The following is a 27,491-nucleotide window of genomic DNA, read 5'->3' on the forward strand; positions in this document are numbered from 1 at the left end:
CGTAAGATTTCACTCAGATGGGTTCTTCCAAAATAAAACACAGCACATATGTACACATCTATATTACACACATAACCACAAATACGTATTTATGTACAACAGATGATAAACATGATACAAAACTGTCATATGATGCAAAATGCAATTAATACTTTGCATCACTTTAGACTATGTCATGCTGGTGAACTATCGTGATAGTACCGCCAACAGTAGTACAATATAGGTACTGTAGCATCGGGTTATGTACACAGTGTAACAAGGAAATTTCACATCTACCAACAACAAAATTTGAAACTCCCGTCATGGTGCGGACAAGAATAAAAAGTTTACAAACATCTGTAATGTTAAGACATAATTTTGAAAAAATTTGCAGACATTACAACTATCACAATGTTATCTACACACTAGGTACTCTATTAACAAGTCCAGACACCCGCGGAACACGACACTCACAAAGTCTCACTGTGGCACTCTGTGCTTATCCTCACAAGCAACGCGACGGAACTTGCACAACTACCGACATGTTTCGGTGCTCGACAATGTTGCCATCGGCCACTTTTCGAACCTCAATTCGAAGGTTATATACGTGATAAAATCAATGAGAGCGTTGCACAGCTCTGACTTTGTTAGTTTCCGAGGTTCTAGCGAGCGTGTGGACTTGGCACGTGCGCTAGCCGCACTTTGCTTCTATCATGTTCAAGACAACTACTGCCTACGTCACCATCGGGAATACAGTTACGTCCACTATCGTAGACGACGTCCGCGCATCACAGCAAACCTCTCTTGCTACATTTCTCGAAAGATAAATAGTTACCATAAAAGAACTACTATCACTGTAGAAGCACCATAAGTTGATAACATGATGCATATTGGGCAAATTAAATGTTACGGCACTGCTATTCCACCCACACCCAGCGAGCATATGCACAATATTATTGTACACACCCCCTGGATATTCTTGTACTGGGTGTATGTGTAGGGCAACGACGAACTTGAATATTTGAAATAGCAATAAAATGATAAGTGTCTGTGTAAAAAATTGTTTTCATTTTAATAATGTTTCAAATTAACATCAAATTTGAAACCATCATGAGATACTACGTACAGTGTGTAATTTTGTGCCACTATTTGTTGTTATTTGAGCTTAAAAGGACAAAGCTAAAAATAAAAAAAGTTATGCTGGCTACTCAACTCGAAAATGGTTGATTTTTTGCAATACTCGATTCTCAGTTTAAACGTGCTACTCCTGCACCCCCAATGGAAACCCTGCAGACCAGACACAGACAACTGAGGCTGCGGTCACACGGAACCCCGGACTACTCCAGGTGAACCTGACCTAACCTAAGCGAAAGTGTACGGTCACATGGCCGATAGTATCAAGTGTAACTCCAAAACGATTGTCTGCTGTTATCGAATTAATGTGTGGTAGATCCTATTTGTTTGAGCAAGTGTACCTATATCAGAGAATTACCATCAGCATCAATTTTAAAATAATAAAATATTTACCTGTATTCCTTTTTTTGTTGTAGTCAGTAAACTATTACACAAACTTGTGCCAGTAACATTCTCCATCTTGTTTTTTTTTTTTTTTTGCAAAGGACTGTTTGTACTCTCCTTGTGTAGAAGAGATGTCGCTCTGAACTACTTTGCCTCGAAGTGTGTGACCGCTCCCGAAGGTTGGACATGTTTACCTGAAGTAGTTCCGAGTCCCGTGCGACCTGCCTCAAGTGTTTCCCGGTGCTTGTCAACGGGCCAATGCGGAGGGGGCTGGCTCCAGGGGAGAGGATCTTTAATGTGGAAACCTGAACGTGAAGAAGAGTGCCCCTGTGAGCGCACGAAAGTAACACAACGAGGAGTCAGCGGTTGGGGCGAATGCAGGCCAACGAGAAGCTACGAAACAACTGGTTTCAATTCCCTTCACACATCTTGAACTCTCTCCTGGAACTCCAGGAAGGAAGAAGCGAGGAAGGCACGCAGCTAAGCCAGTGATACGTGCAAGCGTGCCGTTCAGTTTGCCCCAGGAAGACTCTAACGGCAGTCGGCGCACAGCTGGGCCGGCGGTGCTGATGCAGACGCGGATGAAGGTGCGAGGTGAGTGGCAGAGGCCCGGTGGTTTGTTCCCCTCTCTCCCCGCGCCCCTTTCCATCGCCTGCAGCCGGCACACGGCCAGTTTGTGCTGCCAAACAACCAGCTCAATCGCAGAATAAGATATCTTGCTTTAAAATACTACAAAATTGAAAAAAAAAAAAGTGATGTTATAATTCAATGGGTGAAAAAAAAAAGCCACTAAATATTTAATGTTCGTATAGACTCAAGCGACTTTAAACAAGAGGCTGAGAATTTAAGTTATCAGTTCAAATCAAATTCCAATACGAAAACATGTAGTATAAAATATTAATGCAATTAAAACAAATCTTGGACGCCAATAGCATAAATACAGAAGAATAGCTATAAAAATTTAAAAATGTAACTATAAACCCCCCCCCCCCCCCACCAAAAATAAACCTGCTTATTGTAATTGTTTTTAATTGTCAGTAAAATTTGCAGTTTGCAAATACAATACATTTTAGAATACAATATTGAATATTTGTTATTTCTAAACATAAAATATGTACGTATAATATACTGCTTGTCTTGATATTTAAAATGTTAATACTCGCAAGACCGTAATTGTTTTCCAAGTCACTCTACAAACACTTCTCTCCCACCTCCGTCAGTCCCCCTTCTTCATGGTGTTCCGACTTTAAGCAACGACATAAGTGATGCCCAGCGTGCTGGCTTAATATAAGGGCAACGTGGCTAGTCATGCTAAAACAATACAATACCAACTTAAATTATTAAATTACAATTTGTAATACATCACTGTCCTATGAAATTGCATGAAGCCATGTTGCTACTACTCAGTCTTAAATTGTAATTATTTAGGAACAAAAATAAATTTCAGTACAAATTTTTGATAATTTATATGTTGACTTATACTTAGAGGCAAGATTATACGGTTAATTGCGATAAAACCCAAATAACCTCAAAGAGAATGTGAATACATCATATGATCCGAAATGCTAGTTAATACACCACAAACCACCAAAATGCAATTAAAATCATGAAACTAATCAGCATTTTCTATGAAAACTCTAATGAGAACCATAATCTTTTAAATATTAAATTTAATGAAAGTAGTTCATTTAGCAATAAGTTTGTACCACATTTTATGCACAAAAAATTGGGAAATTTTTTAATCTTGCACCTCTTATTAGTTACTCATTTTTACATTACAACGTTATTACATTTTTCAAACAAAAATACTTAAAAGATTTATTTTATTTGTTCTGAATATTAAGACATGCTTATTACAAACTTTTTTGTAAAAGTGCATCATGTATATGAAAACATCTCACTGTTTTGGAGAAATATATATCATGGAACCCTAAGTGTCATGATTGTTCAGTAATATGCTATCTTTTTTAAAAACAAAATTGGCCAGAAAATAAAACAAAATCTTGTCCTTACTTATACTTTGAACACTTATAAATAATTTTAGATTTACACACAGGACTAAAAAAAATTGATCATTAACAAATTTGCAGCATAAATTTAATTTACTTGCTAATATTAGTGAATGGATTCAAAAGTTTATGAATAAAACCATATCAAATATGCTTTGAAAGTCATTTCCCACCATTTAATAGTGTTTGGTTTTTTTTTTGCAAATTCAATAATCACAATTTTTTTGAGTCTCTAGCTACGACAGTACTGACACTGCAATTTCAAAACAAAACCTCAAACCACTCCTGATCACGTTCCATTTTCGGTGGGAATTTTTTTTCATGGCCTTAATTTTCCTTAAAACTTAAAAGCCTGTGTCACGACATCAAACTTCCGATTCTGAGGCTCCTTCCGATATTTTTTGTCAAATAATGTTAAAGGGTTGACACATCACTAGCAGTCACGTTTGTTTAAAAAGTTGAACTTGTGGTTCCATCAAATATTTTCCATAAAGGGCGGGTTATAAATAATGTTGGATCCAAAAAGCCCAGTGAAAACGGAAAGGACGTCCTTTTCTACCACAACCGATCCTAAAAATGGCGAAGAACACATCTGCAATTAGAGGTTATAAAGGTGAAATAACTTAAATAATGTTAATACAAATGTTCATTAAAAACAATTATAGATTTAAAAATAGGGATGGGATTTTCGAATCTTGGATTCGTCGAATATACCGAATCCTATGGATTCGAGGATTCGTAGGATCCGAGGTGGGATTCGAGGTGGGATTCGAGGTGGGTTTTTAAGAGTTTTAGGTAGTAATTGATAATTGTAGTGCTGGGCGAAGTTTGAAAATTTAGAACCGAACCGAACCCTTACGTTCGGTTCGGTTCGAAACCTCTTAAAATATATTCGAAAAACCGAACGATCGTTTAAAAAAAAATACGTTTTTCTAATTTGCTAACCCCCATTTGAGACCATTCACAAAACAGCTCAACAAAATTCTATTACTTGTAATATTCCGACTTTTATCGCATAATCGTCGCCTCAACAGTTTCAAGCGCAGACAAAATAAAAATAAAATTATTAATCGTCGCATAACTCGCATAGCATTTTTTCATATGGGCGCGCTTTGTTTTTTGATTACTTTAGAGAATTTTGTATGCATTTGTCGTACTACGTAATATAAACTATCGTACAAATGCCAAAGGTATTGTATATTATACCTTTAACTATAGTGCGTATACGAGAAGTGTTGTAAAATCACCAAAGATTGCGTACCCCATACGTTAAACTAAAGCGCATGTATGAGAACTCTCGTATTTCGGCAAAACTAACGTGATCAAGTTAACACAAGACAAATGCGGTAGGAAATGATTACGTAAATTACGTATTTTAAATTACTGGGATGTATTTATTTTCTTTGGCCTTTTTGGTTATAACAGTCAGGTAATGAAAATATTAATTTAATCTTGTGTATTAAAAGTACTGGTCCAGTAAATGTTACAGTACGGTACTAAGTTGACTAGCGTAGTCGCGGCAGCCATCATTATTTCTCGTGTTTTCTTTTTTCCGACGCAAATTTCTATAACCACACTTTTTACGTTACGTTTACAATATAATTGTTCTTGAGGTGATTTGCGATGAGCAGGCTTACGTCGTTTAAGTTTTCCAAATGGAGAAAAGATAATGACGACCCGGGTGACCCAGAACCACCCCAAAAAAACCGTCTAAAGTTTCTTCTAACGAGCAGCATTCTTCCAAGAAAACAGCAACTGCAGACAGCGGGTTTTGTAATGTAGATAGGTAACTTAATTCACATTCGCCTTTTTTTGATGTCCTATTAAAAAGTTTTACTTATTAAAAATGTTAGGTTATGTCTACCACAAAAATATGTTATGTGGCCTTATGCTGAATGTTCGTCATCTTTATAATATTTTTTTTAAATGAAGGTTAGTGTACACTTAAAAAGGAATATAGTCTTTTTGAAATTTAGATGTAACTTCTTCACGAATTAAAAGTTGGTATATATATATAAGCTAAGCTATATAATGTTTTAATTTTACATATGGCTGGAGAATCTTTCTTTCTCACCACTCAGTTAAAGACCAAAATGCTGGTGTTCGGTTCATTTTAATTGAAAACAATTATTTCTGTATGAGGTTCGGTTTGGCTCGGTTCGAAAACAGAGAACTGAGGTTCGTCCAGCTCTAGAAAATTGTAGGTATACCTAAACTATATTATAAAGGTAACGGTAATGGCACAAACATAAGATAAACTATGCTGCATTTTGTCAATTAGCATAACTACTCTATCATTTCCAACTTTCAATAATATAACATTGCAGAAAAAAACAACTTTTTTTAAATGGTGTCTGCTATACAAACGTATTTTATTGAAAACATAGGAAGGATTAATTTAACAGAGAATTAGACAGATGCAAACTTACGTGTGTGGTTTTTGAGGTTATTTGTCTCTATTTTATATAAGGTGTATACACTATGCACTTATTTTATAATTTTATAAATACACATGTGATTTTTTTTAATACATAGGCCTATGTAATTTTTTAAAATGTGTGATTTTTTTTAATAACATGTTTTGAATAACATGTGTTTAGTGTGGGACTGGGATTCGAGATTCGATGACAAACACTGAGGATTCGAACAAGGATTCGGATTCGACCAAAATGTGGATTCGTCCCATCCCTATTTAAAAAGCAAAAATGTGTCTTAAAACTATTTAAAAACCACTGATCATTAATTTTACGATCTAACAAGAATCAATGTAAGTTAAATTTATTGATGTTTTACTAATTTTAAAATGCACGAAAAGCACAATTTAATAAATTCCACCCAGCACTACGATCCATTATTTAATTTCAAAATAATATTAAAATTGAAAAGTTTGTGATAGATTTAATCAAAAATAAACTTTGATAATGTGACATAATTTAAAAAATACTTGAGGTTATCTGTAAATTTTTATTTGAAGGAGAATTCTATCCATTCAATATTACCACTCCAACTCTATTGTCAAATACCGTATTGGTCCGAAAATAGGCTGACCCCTTCTACAGACACTCAAAATCAGGGAAAAATAAATTTTAACTAACTAAAATGATTATCAGAGCATATTACCACAGTAACACTTCAACTAAGTTAGTATTTATTGAACTGCCAAAATGTGTTATTCTTACTTACGAAAATATATAAATATTTATAAGCTATGTTTCCGTTTATCTTCACATTCTTTTGTAGTGGTGCCAACATTTTATACGGCAATGGCTACATTTTCTAAGTTCATAGAAATTGTGCGTAAAAACATTTACTGGTACGTTTAATTTTGACGTAAAAAACCCAAAATAGTTTCATGTAAAACGTGTATGAATCAACCATAAAACAGCCAATATTGCAAATAGGTTTTATTGTTCTTGTTACTGTTGGTATGTACCGGTATTTGTTTATTCGTGTCGCAACTACAAGTTGCCAACACTGGTGCCATTATTTTGATTTTCCTGTGGTAGAAGAGTAAATAAAGCATACTATGGTAAATAACCTTACAGCAAATTTGCTGTTTTTACTAATTGTTTACTGTAAATACATTTTACAAGCAAATAAAATTACCGCAGCCTGTTAAATACAGTTCAAAAATAACCAAACCGAGCTTTTAAAAGCTATGTGCTAAAAGTGACCACATCTGTGTACTTAAAATATGATACATTATTGGGGTTAAGTGTGTTTACTAAATGTCTAAGTTGGAAAAATTACTAATTTCACATAAGTACGGCATAATTTTAGGTCAATGAATTGTATATCTGATAACATTTTTATGCCATAAGTGATTCTCCTTGAAATGTACGTGTTTAATTATACTATTTTGGCTAGTGCCCCTTATAGGCCGACTAGATTTCAAGGTTGACAAAACTGGCAAAAAAGGTCGGCCTATATTCGGACCAATACGGTATTTGACAGTTGGTCAGTGTCTTTAAGCATAATTTCCTATCCTGCCCAACTCTGCAAACACCACTCAGCAGCAACATAAAGCAAAACTATACCATTCACTAATGACTAGGGATAAGTTTATACTGTGAATTTCGGTAAAAAAAAATAACGCCAAAAAGAATGTTAATACACAATATAACACCGAAATGCATGTTAATATACCATAAAGAACCAAAATGCAACCAAAAATCAAGAAATTAGTTAGCATTTTTAATAAGAACTCAATAAAAATTACTAAGATGTAATATTTCAATATATTAAATTTAATGAATGTAAATTATTTAGCATGGAGTTTGTACCAAAATGTATGTATTAAATTAATTCAAATTTTTTTTTAATAATGCAACAGATTTAATAAATAATTTTTATATTCTGACATTGGTAAATTTTTCAAACACACTTATACTTTCTGATAAATTTATATTGTTCCCAGTATTTAAGACATGTTTGTTTCAAAATATTATATTGTAAAAGTTCATCATTTAACAGTCAAAATGACACTGTTTTGATGAAGTTAGTGTCACTTAACATTTAAGTTTTGTATTTGTTGGAAAATGTGCTATCTTAATGAATAAACAGAGGTCAAACAATAACACTGAAATTGGCATAAAAATATACCCATAAAATTTTGTCTCTACTAATGACTTATGTATGAAGAAAAACAAGTTCAGTGAGAATGACGGAATCAAGAAACTGCAAGTTTGGGAATAATGTAAAAAAGTAGCAAGAGAGGTGCAGACGTGATAACACAGGAATAATGGTTAGCAACTCTCTCAAACCACCCAATCACCGCTCAAGGCTATATACAGTACAAATGATACATACATACTTCAAGTATTAAGGTTACCGCACCTATCATGTATACACCAACAGGAGACATAATTCGACAGCAAAATATTTATTCATCGCATAGAAGAATACTCAACAATATTTCTAATACAATCAAATTTTGTTGTAGCTAGAGTTACTTAGATTTACAACTTTAATTTATTCCGATACAAAACAAACACAGCACCATTTATTCGGGGCAGCATCAATACAGAAGCAAACATACGTAACTTCCCACTTCATGTGCACGTAAAACCGTGTTTCACGCTAAATACGCTTAGCATGTTAAAGAAAAGAAAAAAAAAAATTTCCTAGTGTACCAGCTTCCAAAATATAAATAATGTTTTCTGATACAGAAAACAATGATTACTTTAAAAAGTAAAATATCATCGTTACACTTCTTACAGCAAAATGTGCCTCTGAGCGGATAAAACTATTCAAGTTGTGCCACGACGGAGTGCTCCGTGCTCCGTGCACGGGACGCTCTGCCGAGTGTGGACTCTACGCACCGACCAAGGAAATATTAAAACTGCAGCTGGCGCCGCACGCTGTCGGGTCCGCAAACACAACACAGCCACACCGGGGAGCCGAGCGAGATGCGCTTGGGGGGAGGGGGGGACAAACTGTACATCCCTGTTCACAAACAAATGAAACTTGTCTCGGGGGAAGCAACTCTCTATGCTAGTTTGTTACAAAACAACACACGTCCTTGGTGTCGCCGGCGAGCCCAGCACGAGCCGTGCCGAGCGAGCGGGGCAGCCAGCGGCGCAGCACGGCGATGCCCGCGCCGACAGCGTGCTGACCTGTGGACCGTCGCGCTCTCCTGCACTGCTCATCAACACACACGCTCAACACAGCTTCAGCACACTTACCAACTAGACCTTTGGTTTTGGAGCCATTCACTGCAAAATGCCTAAGCGAAAACAGGTTACGTTATAAGGGAGAAAAAGAAGAAAAAAAAGAAAAATCGCCCTAGTAGAACAAATGAAAAATTCAGAGAAGTGTCACAGGTGTCGAATGAGGCAAAAAAGCAGCTGAGATGAATGAACCAGAAAGGTCAAACGAGGTGCGAAATGGTAATGGATGTGGATAAATAATCTGCGATGAACATGGTGTTGATATGGAGTCGGTTGAGCCAGTGGTTGTGAACAACGGGCCGAGAACGTCACGGTTCGGTGCAGCAATTTTTCTGGCATTGGCTGCCCGACCGTCAAGTAAAACATTCATTGAATTCACGACAAAAAAATAAAGCAAAATGAATTTTGTTAATTAATTTATTTTGTGCGCAACATTCCCGTTCAGCACGATGGAACTTCATTAAACAAACCCTTGGTGGCTGTAGTCCAAAATGCAGCCTAGCCAGAATTTTTTTGCAGGAGACACCCAAATCAAGGATGCTACGTGAGACCTTTTATAATCAGAAATGCTCATGTGTTTTTTTTTTCTTTCCACAGAGCAGCTACTTACAACTTGTTTCAATACCATAATACTACATATTAATTTTGTTCATGTTTTAATTAACACAACATTGATGTTTGATAACAGGGTGGCCACATAAATATTACTTATATATTTGAGGAATTAGAAGGATTTCGAAGGACCAAAAAATTTTGGTTTCGTGGATTAGTAAATGAAAGAAAAAACATTGAAAATAATTCAAAGCTTAAATGTACATTAAAAAACTAAAAGCCACTAAAAGTTTAAAAAGAAACCATTAGGCTTTAAAACCGTTTTGAAAAACAGCGTAATGCAGACACATAAATATATGTGTACTGATACTGAAACAAAGAAACACACAAGTATCAGTTTCTGGATTATTGCTTATTACTAGGGATAGGAAAAATTTGCGGGTTCATTTCGCGACAGGCTAAAATACAAATGGTTATACCTCAGTGCTGCCTCTGCTATTCGGCTCACAATTCACCTGGACGACTCTGGGCCAATTAGAAACACCCGAACAAAGCTTTATCGAATCACAGGCTGCTACGTTGGGACGTCTCACAGGACGGCAGCCAACGGGTGGGTGGCATTTGACCGAGTGTGCGCAGAGCTGTGGAGTTCATCCTGCAGGTCATTGAACCCGCAAATTTTTGCCTGTCCCTGCTCATCACGAAGAAGTGGCTCACACCGGAAGGTAGTCAGGCACGGTACCTGGGCGCTGCTACCAGAATCTGTGCATGTGCAGGTTGCGACTGAGCACGGAGCGCACGTCCTGAGTGAAGCGCAGCGCGTCCAGCACGGGCAGCAGGTTCAGCAGCGCCGTGTCCGTGGGGTCGCTGGTCCACGACTTGATGGGGATGGCGTTGTCTGCGGCACCGTCCTCCAATCACAGCTCTGCTCGACCCGACCCAACACCACTACCACGTCACACAGCCTTGTGCAGCTGCTGCCCCGAGCCGAGTGCTCCTCTCTTTCCCAACCCACCGTCCCATCCCCTCGTTCATCTACAAGGATCGCCGTTCTGACCTCACGTTTCATCATAGTCTTTAATTCAGTAACATTCACCAGGTAAAACAGTAACACAAACAAACTATCCAAAACCAATAAATACTCACATTAGAACTAGCTACATTCTGAGCCGCAGCTCCATGCTTTTTTTTTTAAATTTATTTATTTGAAATTTGTCACATGCCCACCAACAGTCGTAGACTTTAGTGGTGAGCACTACATGCAGTAACAGGAACACAGTTGTCACTACCAGAGTATGGACTCCCACCTCCGTCGGTACCATGGGTGGAAAACATCTACAGGTGGCCAGCAAACGAGAGCAAGAGTACCACACACTGGCAGTGATGATAACAAAACAGACAAAACACTAAAAAAAAGGTTAAAGAACCATAACACATAAAAAATATAGGTAAAATCATATTATTAAATGTTAACAGAACAATTTGGTCTAATAGTATGTATAATGTGTGTGATTAAGGTTAGTTTCTACTGTTTGCTAAATAAGAGAGAAATGGTTTGATAAACAGAAATATATATGAACAAGTAGCTATGTTCCAGTAAAAAATCTCGTGTACCAATGGGAGTAGAGGAAGTCCCAAATCTGTGCACACATATCAAAACTTGTTTTTTTTTAAATAATTTTGAGAAATATATAAAAACAATTTTTAAAGTCATCTTAAGCCTTAAATGCTAAGATTGCTCGTTGAACCCACCAGGGTGGGTGAAAGTGGTGTACACAAATTTTCCTTTGGAAAAGTTGGTATTTTACATTATTTACAAATATTTATTTATTTTTTGTTCATTAATTGATATTAATTGATAGTGTAAGATGTTTTGGAAATTTTTATAGATATTGTGATTATGGAAATTACAATACAATATAATGAAAAATATATTATTCTTATTATTTATCTAATTTATATAATAGAATGACACACTACTAGCAAAATAAAAAAAGAACTATGCAAATAAAGACATTAAAGTGAGTATAAAATAGCAAATAATCAAATTAGACAAACGTTGCTGCCATAAAAGGCATGCTTTTACTCCTTACTAGTAAATTAAAAATTTCACCTCAAACACCTGGCATTGTTTGGTTGCAATAATAAACCAAAATGCAGATACGAGTAATTATTAACAATAATAAAGTATGAGGGTAATCCTTCAAAAAATACTGCACCTGGTACAGTAAAACCTCCATTAACGAATATTCTATTTAACGAAAAACGCCATGCAACGAAATAAAATTTTGGTGCCACTGAACCTCCATAAGATCAATGAAAATACGTGCGTATAACCTTAAAATAATATGCACCATCGCGGAAGACAATAAAGAAACAAAGCATAATGGATAACTCACGTCGTGTATACATGCCACACTTTGTTCAAAATGGCGGGTGCATTTAGCGCTAGTGGCGGAAACCTCCCGTACCATCGCTCTGGCAAGACGAACAACTACATAGTATATTTTGCATTTCTATGGTTAAAGATGTGCACACGCAAATATTTTTAACTATGGTGTAGTACAATTTCAGTTTTTTTCAGTTTTCACTGTTGTTTATTTATTTCCACACATAGTTACGGAACTAAACACGGTACTACTGTAAAATGAATTCTAATCCTAAAAAGCGGCGACAGATTGACATTTAAATAAAATTAGAAATTTTAAATGCAGTTGATGAAGATGGAAAAAAAAAGTGATATAGCTAAACATTTTGACATCCCAGCGTCTACACTTTCAACAATATTATCCAACTGGGAACAGATCGAAAACAACGCTTCTCGGGTAGGAACAAATCGAAAACGTGTGAAAGTATGAAAAAATGATGATTTGGACAAGATAGTGATTTATTTCGACCTTATTAAACATGCCATTAAACAAGTGTATTCTATGTACTTTTTCATGTTTAATTCCTCATATTGTATTAAACAGACAGAAAGACAGTTCTAGCCATTTATGTGAAGCTTTATGATGACTAGAAATATATCGTGCGAAACCTCCATTTAACAAACCCCTTTACAACAAACACAACATATTTTGGTTCCTTGAGATTTGTTAAATAGAGGTTTCACTGTAATATGTTAATATTTGAATATCCAGGTGTGTTACTGTTTACAGAAATACAAAAAGTAAAATTAGAATAAAGATTATTATCATAGTTATTATTGCCATCACCATCATAAAACTCAAGTAAACAAACAAGCCTATACAAAAAAAAATTTGTGCGTTGAGTCCTCGCATGACAGAAGCGCAACTCTTTGCTTATTATATTATTAGGAAACAGTTCTCTTTGGCTGAGGCTGCAGATCAACAAATATATATGCAAGTATGCGAGCACTAAATTATGTTATTGCTATAGACCGGAAAAATTCGCGAATTCATTTCGCAATCGGCTAAAATACAAATAGTTATACCTCAGTGCTGCCTCTGCTATTGGCTCACAACTCAGCTGGATGACTCTGGGCCAATGAGAAACACCCAACCAAAGCTTTATCGAATCACAGGCTGCTAAGTTGGGACGTCTCACAAGACAGCAGCCAATGAGTGGGTGGCATCTGACCGAGTGTACGCAGAACTAGGGAGTTCATCCTGGAGGTCACTGAACCCGCAAATTTTTCCGGTCCCTAGTTATTGCACGAGTATGCAAGTGTGTGTGTATGGATGGAAGTGTGCTGCATCATCCTCCCCGCCCTCATGCTCGAAGACTGCAGAGTACCTGGGTAGGCCCGGTACGCGCCGGGGGAGTTGTCCAGGATGAAGATGCTGGAGAGGTCGGCGCAGATGGCGGACAGGTCCTTGGTGTAGCTGCCCATCTCGGGCGTGCAGTGCTGGCGGTAGTAGCGCCGCCGCAGGATCCCGCGGTCGTTGTCCAGCCGGTCGGCCACCGACGCCCCGTAGATCTCCATGCTGGCCGTGAACACCACCAGCTCGTACCACTGCGACACCTGCGACACCGCGGCCTGGCATCTCGCCCCAGCACGTACTCGGACCTGGTCACTCGTGGACCTAACACCGACGACAGCAGTCAATGAACTCTAGATAAAATGTACCAAAATGTTTAAAAATCAGTTCCGCCCGAACTTTTGTTTTTACTCTCTACATAATTATATTAGTTTCCAAGCCATAGCCCGACCACAACCATTCAGTACCACGATCACAACAGTACTATCGGCTAACCCGACTACCTCCATTCATGATGGAGGGAGATGGTGATGTGGTTCCAACAACCAATCACATTCGAGCTTAAAACACACTTTCAAAAATTAGCCAATCAAGGCACGATTAACAATACGTGAAAAAATTCTGCGTATATATAACTAGGGGGCTTTCTTTTCTCTGTCTCTTTCCAATTCTGATGATATGTTTGTCCATGAGTTCCCACGCTCGGCGGGGAACTACTGTTCCTGTCTCCCTCACGCACTTCAGTGCACACCTGCCTCTCTCTCTAAAACTCTCTCTCTCTCTCTCTAAAACTCTCTCTCTCTCTCTCTAAAACTCTCTCTCTCTCTCTAAAACTCTCTCTCTCTCTCTCTAAAACTCTCTCTCTCTCTCTAAAACTCTCTCACTCTCTCTCTCTAAAACTCTCTCTCTAAAACTATCTCTCTCTCTCTCACTCTCTCTCTAAAACTCTCTCACTCTCTCTCTAAAACTCTCTCATTCTCTCTCTAAAACTCTCTCTCTAACTCTATCTAACTCTCTCTAACTCTAACTCTATCTAACTCTCTCTAACTCGAACTCTCTCTAACTCTCTCTCTCTCATGTAATTTACTGTAACATACTTTCAGACAAAGGATAACAACAAAACAAGTAAAGAAAAGCATACACTTACACCTGCAAACTGATCCAACTAGCCAAATTGATAATAATGACTTTTAGCAGCTTTGAAACTTTTAATTACGTAAATTAACAGACATACTTAAAAACAAGAACTAATAAGAAATAAGAGCAAAACAACAAATTGCTTACCTTACATGACTACATCTGAAACATTCAATCAGCTATTAGTTACATAATAACAGAAAACCTAACCAATTACTGAAATCATCAAAAACAGCTAGATAATTATTTATGCCAATGTTTTATACGTTGAGATTTGTAGGAAAAACTAAGTTAGTTTACCTTCGACGTATGATCTGTAGTAAATAATCTAAATTAAAGTGTTATAAATACCATTGAAAATGAGACACTCTTTTATGAACACTGTGTATTTGTTAAGATACAATTTAACGGTGTAGTCTGAGCACAACCAGTCAGTAACCGGAACCATCTTTCAGTGAAGTATTTTGACATTTTTCAACAACCAGCGTCTGCGTTAACGGCTCATGGGGGGGGGCCTTGACGTATCTTGGCTGTCGCCTTATGACACGTTTGTTTCTCTGCAGTACCGTGAGATGTAACATGACCACTAGGCTTATGAAGTTTAATTTTTCTAGCGAAAAATACACATGTAGTACATATATATTATCTGACGCATTTTTTGAGCCAATCGTCTGTGCTAATGTGTGAATAAGTATGTAAAAACTTGCTCATGAATACACACACATAAATACCGTAATAAACCCATATTTAAATAAAGTATATCAGGCATCAGGCATGTGGAGAGCGCTAAGAGCCCACAGCGAGCAGAGCGGGCCACGTCATGCCTCTGAGACGTGTGGCGGCACAGCCTGCACCAGCTGCGAGACAGGAACACAGAGCGGGAAGGTACTCACGATGTCGAGGAACAAGTCGACGTGCGGTCGCTTGTGCACGAAGAAGCGCACCGGGTGTCGGTCGATGGTGACCTTCAGGATGAAGTCGGCGGGGATGCCGGCCTTGATGGGCGACGGCCGCACGATGCCGTCGTGGTGCGAGTGGATCAGGGTCTCGTCCAGGTCCAGCACCAGCACCTTGCGCTTCACCAGGCCTGCAACCCAGCGCCCCCGGGTGGCATCGTCCAGGAGCCCTTTCGAGGACAGGCCTCGCACGCTCTCAGCACTGTTAGCCTGCAGTCCTGCCCTCGCCTGCCTGTCCCCTCGAGTCCTCAACCTCCACTCTGCATCGGTGCCCTCCCCACTCCACTCCTACCCCTCCGAGGCAGATGGACCCGGCAAACCACCAAAAACAAGAAACACTGCTCTGCCCCTCTGGACCAGAAGTCCCAAAGAACCTCCAACTTGTTTGCACACTTCATTTCCATTTCATAAGTCACCCAGAATTTCAGGTATGTTTCCTCAATTCATTAAAGAGATTTCTCGCAACAGTGTTTTTTTTTCTAAGAACATTATATAGTTTTCTTGGGACAGGTGGTTGCTTTGGATACTTCCTTGACTGTATTGTTCACACTCATGTTTTCTGAAAAATTCTGAAATACTTTCATAACAATGTTTCACTTCCTCCCTCATAGCCTACCAATGGAATTTTTTTTTTGGTGTTTCACTTTCCATAGTTTACATTTTTCATATGAATTTGCAACCATGATATGTGTGAATTGTTAAGTTTAATTATAAAAAATGGTGATTAACTAGTTTCATAAGCATGATAGCATAAAATATTATAAATTATGATATGAGTTCATAAAATGCTTCAGAATTCCAAAGAAATACATTTTCAGAACTTTATAACATGTTGAAGATCTGGTAACAGCACTTGCCATAAGCCGTGTACTGGAATCTAAGCATGAGACGGTCTACAGTGAAACTCATTCATAAAAAAATTAGACACCTAGAAGAAAGAGTGTAAGATTATAACTAATATTTAGATGAAAAGTTATGAAAATTTGGTTTGCTATATGTATTCTAGTCACTAATCGTTATATACTATTCCAAAAAAAAAAAAATTCTGTAATCATTGTTAACAAAAAGCTTAGAGACGTGTCAAATGTGCAAAAGTGCTACCTACACCCGACAGCAAAGACCATGTGTTGTCCTGTTAGCAAAGAGACAAGTCGACTCCTGATAGTTGCAGTGACGCACTGGCCACACAAACTGCTCCCCGTGAACACTACACTTTAAGGTCACTGTGTCCGTGTTCCTCCTGCTTTGACTTTGACTACAGAACAAGTGTCCTAAATGTGTAAACTTACAGCATTTGTCAGCTATGCAGAGTAAGTCTTGTAACACAGAACTAACCAACAGGCACTGTGACATAAAAATGGATACCATATAAGAGGCATTCAACAATAAACTCAAGGTTCGGTTTAGTCTATGGCAAGATTGTTGACAAAAACTTGCAATAATATTTTGTTAGTTTCTGCAAGTTAACGTAAAGTTCTTGGTTAAAATGAATACCACAGTGCTTCAGCAATCATCTGAAAACTGTGACAAGATTGTAAGTGCATGTGTCTCAGGAACAGTGCGACATCCTACTGTAGTCGACTGTTTATATCTACAAAACAGTGATACATCTCAGAATATGCACACATTACATGACAGTATTTATTGTAAATTATGTACTTCTAACAACAGGGGAGAGAATAAGAGAAGTAATTTACAACAGGAACTATGTTTAAACACCTAGAGCTGGCCTCGGGACAGTTCCAGACATACTCTCTTCCACCGAGATAAACACAGCGTGCCACTGCACAGATGTCAAGTATAATCTCAGAGTTATCTTATCTCAATGATTCACCTTGAAAGAAAAAAACCCCACAAGAATACACAGCAATGTATTTATATGATAATGTTTTAGCAAACAAACACATTGAAAAACACACTAATGTATACATGTGGGCAATAGGACTGCTATCATAGACATCCAAGAATGTGGCCAAACCAAACAATTTCTAGACTGCCCGTACACCTAATGCAATTACAAGTCAAGATGCTTGTGGAACCATAACAATGCTAAATCACTTGGAAGGGGGAGGGAAGCAAGTCTGTTCATTTATGAACATATGAAAAATCTACTGGGAATGGCCAATTACTAGACAAGATTTTATGATTTTATTTTTAGTCCAAATTCGTTTTTAAAACAGAAGATTTTGGTGTTATTGTATTTATTTTTATAAAAGCTGTTTTGTTATACTTACTCCACCAAAATTGCGATAAGATTTATATGCTGCAATTTTACAATAAACTAATTTGTAATGCATTGGTCTAAAACTGATACATTCAGAACAATAACAATAAATTAGCAAGCATTTGTAGTTTAGAAGTAATTCAACAGAGATGCACAACAAAACAAATTAAATTAATTTCTCTGATCCATTCACTTTGGAACAATTTTTTGTCTGAAAATAAAAACATTCCTTGAATTTCAAACATTAAAAGATTACTTTTTTTTTTATGATTTGTATTCAGTTTTGGTTAAATGCTTCTTAATATGTACATGACACATTTCCATGTCATGCAGTATTTTCACATGCTTTCCGGAGTTATTTCGGTTTTATTGCAATCTTGTCCCTACTAACTACAGTACACAACGCCCTCTCGTGACGCGTGTCTGGCCGCTAGCCCGTTCAGTAAAGCTGAGCTGCTGTACTGTGGTGTTGCCCGGTCAAAGTCCCCGCCTGTCTGCACACACACCGTGCACAGAGCTTCAGGAAAGAAAATATGATTAAAAACTGCTAGCGATATCACAGTGGGGTCAGTATACAAAAAGAATTTAAGAATACGCTGATGACTGATGAGTACATGTTTCTGTATTTTATTTTTTAAATGTATTTTTAGAACAGTAAATATGGTTAAAACTGTGTTTCCAGAATAATTTTTAGGCGTGAAACAACCAGTACAGGTTCTTGAAAGCACTCAAGGGCATTGCATTACACCTTTATCTTCATTTCTCCGCCATCTAATGTTATGGTTACAGCATGGCTCATAGCTGCAATATGCACGGCAAAACAAGGCCTGCACTTAGAAGTGATACCACGCTATTTGATACACCCCTGACTAGGTGCACAGTCAGGGGTGTGTGTGTGTGTCAGTGAGGCGGGATTATAAGCGCAACGTTCGCTGGTGCTTCTAGCGCGGTGTCTCCTCTGGACTGGCGCGCAGTCTTCTCGTCGTCACAGGACAAGGGTATAAATAATAAATACACAAAAACTACTAATTCCTTTTTACTATTTTATTTAGGGTTTAAGGTTAGTTAAGTTTAATAAAGGAAAATTCAAATCTCTAAATGTTCTAAAGTGAAAGGATTTTAATGACTGACATATAATCAGAGTTATGTAGTCTAGAGCTTGATTGTTCTTTTCAAAAACCCATAGCTGAGGGATGAAATGGGAGCTAATTTTTAACATTAGAAAAAATAAATAATAAGTCTCTAATGATTCTTAAGCAGAAAGTAAGAAACTGAGTACAATAAAATGCACAAAAATTTACATAGTTATATAATGTGTGTGTGTGTACTCATACATGCACACATTTTTTTTTACACTTTTAGAAATTCACCAAAACTGTGGAAAATTTAGTTTTATAAGGAAAATTTATGAGGTTTCAAGATTTTGGTTATATTTCATTAAGATTTATTTATATTGGAATTCACCAAAGCAGGAAATAATAAATTAGGAATTGTAAACCTAAATGGAATATAAATAAAAATTTATTTCAATTTTTCTAAACTTGGACTAACTAAAGCTGGTGTGAAATTTTACATACATATTTTTTGATTAACTTAAAGTTTTGCCTTATTTTCTAATACAACTCCTGGGGGAAATAAGGGGAAGTGGGTGGTAAATTTAGTTTCCATGATGGCTAAAAGGTGTGTTTTATGAGTAAATTTTTAAGCGTAAAACAACCGGTACAGATTCTTGAGAGCACTTAAGGGACTTGCATTACACCTTTACCTTCACTTCTCCGCAATATAAATCTACAGTTATCCAATTGATGACGAGAAGACTGGGCGCCAGCTCAGAGGCGATACTGCGCTAGAAACACTAGCAAGCGTCGCGCTCATCATCCTGCCTCACTAGCACATACGCCCTGACCGGACATAAAGAAGATATGCATGATTGGGGCCAGGGCTAACACAGGTTAGTGCCATTCGAATGGCCTGAACCAAGTGACCTCGTAACCAGAGAGGTGGCGTCGTGGCGGGATGCCACAAGCTGTGGGGCGGATCACAGCTCGCACAGCACGATACTCACTGAGCCGGTGCCTGGACAGCGGCGACAGGGGGAATATCTGGTACTTGACAGGCTGGTGCTCCGCCACCTGCAACCAGACACTTCGTCGTACGCCAACGTCATTCTCGTCACTGCTATCCTGCAACTGCAGTTCCTTCAAGCTACCACCAGGGCTCTTTTGTATCCGTTATTTAGTCATCCATTTTGTCATCACTTAGCGTTATTTATTAACTGTAAACTAAATAACACTCATTAAATATCTGGTGACAAAATTTGTGACAAACATACAATGCAAGAGACATACAGTGATAAATTTATAGGCAAGGCCCTTAAAAGCAAATACAATTACATGAAATAAAAATGTGTCTGAAATTGAGCCTAACTCATAACACTACTTACAGCTTATATTATTTAATTTTTAAACTGTTTCTCCTGCAAAACATTTAGTGATATAAATATAAGAGTTATTCAATTTACCACTAGAACCGCTGTAATACTGTTGTTCTTTCGGCCAATGCTGCGGTCAAAATGACAGTAAGATATATGATTTTCATACATTCCAGTGTTGAAAAATAACTTTTTTTTGTTTAAACAAGCTTTTTTATTCCATTAGTTATTTTTGTTCTCAGCTTGTTCCAATAAAAGCCATACAACAACCCGCTTCTTACCACTCATGTTGAACCCAAAAAGTTAAAAACTAAAGTCCGGCAAATCTGCACATCCGACTGGGACTTAACCACAGAAAGGGTATTTATTTCCCCACTGGAGGAGGATCCTCCGTAGATTGGGTGTTTCCATCAGAATTGGGATTTACATTGCAGGCGGGGGTTTCCCACAAAATAGATTTATTTTTAAAATAACAAATTTATTTATTTCCAATTTTATTAACTATGATTTCAATTCACTAATTAATTTAATTTTAAAGGTGTATTTAACTGGGTATAATTTACAAATTATTCTGATAAATTAAATAATTAAATCCTGATTAGTATATAAATTTTTGTTCTTGTAAATCATACGAAACATTAATGAGCCAACTTCTGTTGTTAGAGTGGAATAAGACCTACCAATAAAGTATTGATAAAAGGTGGACAACATGGTCGGAAGAGGGGGATACCGCAGGGGAGTGTTATGCGGCCTCTCCTATTCTTAACTATGATGAATGATATTGGGGAGGAAATGAGACACAGAGATTGTTCACGGACGACTACGTGAAGTGTGAAGCCACGGGGGAAGCGGCACACCTGCAGGAGGGTTGTTCGAGGACCAATGGAATGGGGATCAATATAACACGACGAAGGTGGCTAGGTACACAAGTACTTATCGTTGGAAGGGGCAAGGCATTCAGGAGGCAGAGGAAAGCAAATACCTGGAAGTAAACCTACAGGATGACCTAGGTTCGGGAAAGCAGGTCCAGCGGGTAGTATTAGGGGAAGGGGGCAACGCCGGGCTTCGAGACGAGTGAAGAGTAGGTGGAGAAGGGAAGATGCATAGACCATCGCTGATGGAGGAGCCAGGGAGGAACACACTGTAAAAGAGGAGGCAAGTAGGAAGTCTGGTGAAACTGTTTAAGGTGATTAAGGGGGAGGGGGCTGGGGAAAGCTGGGAAATAGGCTGAACAGCCGAGTGGTGTAGAGGAAGGAGGGGTCATGAGTGGAAGATCCAGAGCGAGTGGAGATGAACAGAGAGAGGAAGCAAGTATTCCTGGTGAGGTCGGGGCGGGAGTGGATTGGGCTTGGGGGAAGATACTGGCTGTGAGAGGGAAGGACTTAAGTAGAAGGCTTCAGGAATTGGGAGAATAAAGTACGGGGGAGGAGGGACTCCTTGCATTGGCATTATCTTTCTGTCTTCATTACGATGAGATACACTCCAGTACTTCCTGGAGTGTGAGTGGAACCAGCGCTGAGGGCACACCTATCTACCTGCAACACTTTATTCCCTCACTTGTTTTATTTATTTAACAGGGAGAAATAATATAAATAAAATACAGCAAGTTGACAGGTGAGCACTCTAGGCTCACTCATTTCACACTCCAGGAAGTAGTTTTTTTAATTATTAGTATAAAAGTCAGGAAAATAAATTCTTGGCCATCTTTTTAAAAACAGTTTTGGCTACATTATGTACCTAAGGATCTCTGGAGAACCACAAGATCAATTTACAGTTAGAAACAGTAGGGGGCCGACAACATTACCAAGACTAACTCTAGTGAAAAATAGCCTAACCTACACTGTTAAGGAACAACATAAATCTAAATCACTATTAATATAATTTTACACCAACCATTTAGCTGAAAAAAACATTTTTAACATGTAGCTACCCTAAAATAACCTCAACTTAAAATGGTTATCATGGGGGAACCACTTGTTCAAATGTAATGTGCCTATACAATGGATTGTAAAATATGTTTTGAAATAGTTAAAAGGACTTTGTAAATTGTTAAAAAAAATTTGTGGAAAAGTAGTAATATTCAAAATTCACAGTTATCACAGTTTTGACACAAGTAAATACTGGCTGCATCCGAATAAAACATAGGCTATTAATTCAAACATTTAGTAAATTTTAACTGACCAATTCGAAAGCAGGCCTTAATCTCTAGCGCGAGAGGTGATTCGCCTTAGTAATTAAAATTATATAACATTAGAATCAGTCATTTCCATGTCACCATAAAGATGTATAGACACACAATTAATTCATGCTATGTCGATAATAAATAATATGTAAACGTTTATCATACATTCTGCACCTAACATCACGAAAAGAAAACAGTCCCAGCGCACTTAAATAATTTCAGCACTTACTGTTCTAACCTGCTTCTTGATTAAGTAACAAACACAGTTCCAGAATTTAGCCGCAATCAACAGAAACGCACGGACGCCCATTTGCACTTGCTTCAGCATTTGTATAGTTCTGAAACACGTCTTCGTAACTAATAACAAAAATATGTCAATAAACCACCCCTGCAGCACAATACGACGAACTTTTCCCACCATCAAACCCATCAAAACATTTCCCCAACCGCCATGATCGACCCATTTCCTATGGTCAATCGTATCTTGAAGATGAGCAACTCCTAACAAAAAACGTATAACTTAATATTTATACCGTATAACTTTTACTGTTGAGATTAATAATTAGAACAGTTTATAAATAAAAATATATTAATTTAAAAATATACAACAAAAATTTGTTATGGCAATTAATCAAAAAAAAATGTTTGCAAGTTATTTTTTACTTTTGTATTTAAGTAATATATAAAAATTTTCATTAAATTAGTTTAAAAAATTTTTCTAGATTATTTGTACAAACTTTTTTAGCTCAAAAACATCTTCTTAAACTGTGGTTTTGTGGTTTTATGTAAGAAGAAAGAGAAACACTTAAGGCTAAAAATGTATTTACTCATGTCATATAGGGTTTGCTGTGCGGAATTAATCTACTGCCATAAGCAACTATGTATGTTGCGGTCAAAATCGACAAAGCAGTTTAGAAGAACTTAAATGGACCAAAGAGAGCACAAACCTTGAAATCGTATGTAAAAAAAAACTAGTAAGTCGAAAAATAATTTCCAATAGAGTGGTTCCAAAAGGTCAATTTTACATATCCCTTGTAGTGATGGGCAGAACGGTTCTTTTGACCGAGTCGGTTCTTTTGGATCAGTTCCGTGAAATGATTCGTTCAGAACGATTCGGTCATCTCGGTCAATTCGTTCTTTTCTGTGTATGGGATCTGGCTCTTTTATCAGGTGTCGTAACTCGTTCATCCTTTAGAGTATTATGTACGTGTTTTTGTATTTGAATTTGAACATTGCTTTCCGTAGCCAGTGAATCACAGTTGCGTATATGAAACAAGATTATTTATATTTTATTACTTTTTAAGTTACAAATATTAATATATAAGCTATTTACACTTTAGTGACAGTAAAGTGTTTACATGTAGACCAACACATTTACAGAAAAAAAGACAAAAATTTAATACTACTACTGCGATTCAGTATGAAGAGAAACAAATGAAGTACATTAATTAACCCAAAAATGGTAAGTGTGAAAATTTGTAGTTACTTTCCCTGTTATTTTTAATTCATATGGTTTTTTTTTTTCAGTTTTTTTTTCTTCCTAATTTGTGTATGTGAATGTGAAAAAGCAATTTTAAACCACTACTTAACAGTTGACATTTTCAGGTATAGATACTTTTCATGTTACCCTATTTTATTTGATCAGTTATCGTTTGCTCATGTGAACATGCGCACGCTGTGATTACTAATTCTTCAGACTCCTGACGTCATGAATCATTTCACGAACGAATCAGACCGGGCGCGTGGCCGGTTCTCTCATCTCGTTCTCTCGTTCTCTCGTTCTCTCCGCGTTTTCGTTCTTCCGAATCTTTCAAGGTACCGGCTCTCAAAGAGCCAGATCTTTACATCGCGAACGAATCGCAAGATTTCGTTCCCTCAAAGATTCGTTCTTTTTGAACGAATCGTTAACGAACGACCCATCACTAATCCCTTGAGACCCCCAGAAAAAACGTAATTCTTACATGGCACACCATCCTCGAGCAGAACACTAAATACCTGGGTTCCTCAGATCGGTAGCTTGTTGCCATGATGGTGACCAAACACAGAAAAAGCACTGTGGATTGCTTGACCACACTTACAACTTGTTTGAAATAGTGATGGGTCGTTCGTTAACGATTCGTTCAAAAAGAACGAATCTTTGAGAGAACGAAATCTTGCGATTCGTTCGCGATGTAAAGAACCGGCTCTTTGAGAGCCGGTACCTTGAAAGATTCGGTAGAACGAAAATGCGGAGAGAACGAGAGAACCGGCTCTTTGAGAGCCGGTACCTTGAAAGATTCGGAAGAACGAAAACGCGGAGAGAACGAGAGAACGAGATGAGAGAACCGGCCACGCGCCCGGTCTGATTCGTTCGTGAAATGATTCATGACGTCAGGAGTCTGAAGAATTAGTAATCACAGCGTGAGCATTTTCATAAGAGCAAACGATAACTGATCAAATAAAATAGGGTAACATGAAAAGTATCTATACCTGAAAATGTCAACTGTTAAGTAGTGGTTTAAAATTGCGTTTTCACATTCACATACATAAATTTGGGGAAAAAAAAAAAACATGAATTAAAAATAACAGGGAAAGTAACTACAAATGTTCACACTTACCATTTAGGTGTTAATTAATGTACCTACTTCATTTTTCTCTCTTCATACTGAATCGCAGTAGTAGTATTCAATTTTTGTCTTTTTTTCTCTAAATGTGTTGGTCTACATGTAAACACTTTACTCTCTCTAGAGTGTAAATAGCCTGTATATTAATATTTGTAACTTAAAAAGTAATACAATATAAATAATCTTGTTTCATATACGCAACTGTGATTCACTGGCTACGAAAAGCAATGTTCAAGTTGACGTCGTCTGGCCGACGACCACCCCAGAGCCCGACCTGCACCCGCCAGTATACGCTCCCGCTAACGGAACACACCCCTGGCCATGGCCCACCCGAGTCAGGCGACCCGAACAGCAATCAAAGACAAAGCCGCGGAAACCTGAGTAGACAAGAGAAGAACCGTACCCATTCCTCCTAAAACATTAAATTAGGATTTTAGCGACAATAAAATCTCTTCCAGACACACCCGTTTGGAGTCTAGCGTAATGAGGTCACGCCTGGCGCGAGAGAGGCCGAGCCTCCCTCGGACGCCATGCCAGTTCGGCAGTTCAGCGCAGCTCATGGACCGGGGCGGACCTACGTCCCACGGAGAGGCAACATCCTTTGTCTACATTGAAAGTAACGTCCGGTAAATATAGTCACTAATTAACAAAACCCCCTTTATTACTTAACCTCTCCGTGAGTACCCGGTCCCTTTTTTCGGTCCAGGACCTAATCCGGCCGCATCAATTTAAAGACACCCCGCACCACACTTGGTCAGCGGGGCTGCTCTTCAGTATACGGCACGGGCCGCCTCCCGCAACTTACAGAACTTTATTTAAGGTCACGCGCACGGCGCTGACCACAAACCCGCAAGGGAACTTGGACAAACTTAATTGCGGTGCGTGTTTTACCACAGTGGGCACAACACCCGCGCCGAGACATTTGCATACGGGATTGGCCGTCTCCAATCGTCCACCCCCTTAATTCAGTGTATTTTTGTATCCCGTATTTTGTATTGCTAACTTACGTTACCCGAGTAACGAGTGCCACGTAACTTGTGCGCGCCCCCTTAATTCAGTGTATTTTTGTGTCCCGTACTTTGTATTGCTAACTTACGTTACCCGAGTAACGAGTGCCACGTAATTTGTGCGCGCCCCCTTAATTCAGTGTATTTTTGTGTCCCGTACTTTGTATTGCTAACTTACGTTACCCGAGTAACGAGTGCAACGTAACTTGTGCGCACCCCCTTAATTCAGTGTATTTTGTGTCCCGCCTTTGTGTTACGAAATTACGTTACCTGTGTAACCAGTGAGACGTATGAGACGTAACAGCGTCCGAGGCCACGTAACGCGGAACACAAACCATACGGCGCCACGGAATAACGAGTAAACCCCCCCCCCCCGGGGACCTCTGTAGAGTGTTGTATTGTGTACGACTCGTTCCTATGAATAAAAGGTACGACACCACCACCTCAACTCCACGCCTCTTATTTAAAATCATCTCACGCAACACCGCCGCCGGCCCTAGTGGGCCACGCAGGGGCACATACATCCACGACCCCCAAACTCACGACTAGAACCGAGCTAGTCTGGCGCCCACCCGGACAATACGTAGCAAGAACCGCCTTTTCCCACTAGGAGCCACACCGGGACTCGAGCCCGAGACCCCGGACGACGGCATTTGGCGCCCGCTGCGTGGGGCAGAAAATAACGTGAAAATTTTTTTTTCTCCACCTCCTGGACATTTTCGAGATAAATTCACCAACAGGCGACAGCGGAGACACGAAACGGCCATTTTGGACACAGGAAGGGTCGAAGGCCAGACAGACCGGCGCGACGAGGCGAGCGGACAAAGGACACTCCAACCACCCCCACCTCCACACGTCATCACGGCGAGGCGAGCAACGGAGCGACGTCACCACCCCCACCCCGCGCGGACCGTTTTCGCCTCCTCTTTGTGCGGCTGTCCGGGCGCTCTCGGCCATCGCCTCACACGCCCATCCGCACCCCCGCCCATGCCGCGGCCATTCTCGGCCTCTGTTTTGTGCGGCTGTCCGGGCACCTGCCTAGCCGGCGAGCGCGACCCCGCGCGCAGACTTGCACAGCGCGCACAGAGCCACGAGTGAAAAACACGACTCGACACAGCTGAACACGCACGATAACAAGAGATGGATGCAGACGAATGCAGTGGGTGTTACCACCTCTACCCGAGATGGTACTTAAACGGCAGGATCGCCGCGGGGTACGAGTGTGGCTATTGTCAAGAGTATCGCACATACGGGATGACGATGTGTGGAAGCCGGTCGTGTCCTGGAGGAAGTAGCATGGGCTACCACTGCGACGAGTGTACCGACCTATGGCATCGTGACTGCACCAACGAGCGTGAAGGTACTTTGAGGCGCGAGTCCTTCACGTTCACGTGCGCGCGATGTACCGCAGGATGAGCCACCCAAGTGCAGTATTCGGGAGCAGCGCTACTAATTCCTCCCCTACGATACGCCGCGACAATTCACGACATCGAGACGCCACT

General features: G+C 38.9%; 1 protein-coding gene across 2 annotated transcripts; it reads right to left on the bottom strand.

Moving 5' to 3' along the window:
* Positions 1 to 47: 47 nt before the first annotated feature.
* LOC134538890 (CTD nuclear envelope phosphatase 1) lies at positions 48 to 22,854 on the bottom strand. 2 transcript variants are annotated; one of them, XM_063380490.1, is made up of 6 exons: positions 22,609 to 22,854; positions 19,832 to 19,898; positions 15,480 to 15,673; positions 13,484 to 13,712; positions 10,470 to 10,625; positions 48 to 9,121 (listed from the first exon to the last, which is right to left on the bottom strand). In XM_063380490.1, the coding sequence occupies exons 1-5, from the start codon at positions 22,807 to 22,809 to the stop codon at positions 10,480 to 10,482; spliced, it is 837 nt and encodes a 278-aa protein (XP_063236560.1). In that variant the 5' UTR covers positions 22,810 to 22,854; the 3' UTR covers positions 48 to 9,121; positions 10,470 to 10,479. The 2 variants fall into 2 exon arrangements, with proteins under 2 accessions (XP_063236560.1, XP_063236559.1); XM_063380489.1 differs by having other exon boundaries at positions 22,618 to 22,841.
* Between the last annotated feature and the right edge of the window lie 4,637 nt (positions 22,855 to 27,491).

This window comes from Bacillus rossius, chromosome 14 (assembly GCF_032445375.1).
Source record: "Bacillus rossius redtenbacheri isolate Brsri chromosome 14, Brsri_v3, whole genome shotgun sequence".
Taxonomy (NCBI): Eukaryota; Metazoa; Arthropoda; class Insecta; order Phasmatodea; family Bacillidae; genus Bacillus; species Bacillus rossius.

What these genes read in the sequence shown, in the direction of transcription:
- LOC134538890 (XM_063380490.1), bottom strand. Translation starts at nt 22,809, where the DNA reads ATGGGTTTGATGGTGGGAAAAGTTCGTCGTATTGTGCTGCAGGGGTGG. An exon ending in GCTGTCCAGGCACCGGCTCA is followed by an intron (nt 15,674 to 19,831) that starts GTGAGTATCGTG and finishes GCTGGGTTGCAG; the next exon opens with GCCTGGTGAAGCGCAAGGTG. An exon ending in CGCGTACCGGGCCTACCCAG is followed by an intron (nt 10,626 to 13,483) that starts GTACTCTGCAGT and finishes ACGGTGCCGCAG; the next exon opens with ACAACGCCATCCCCATCAAG.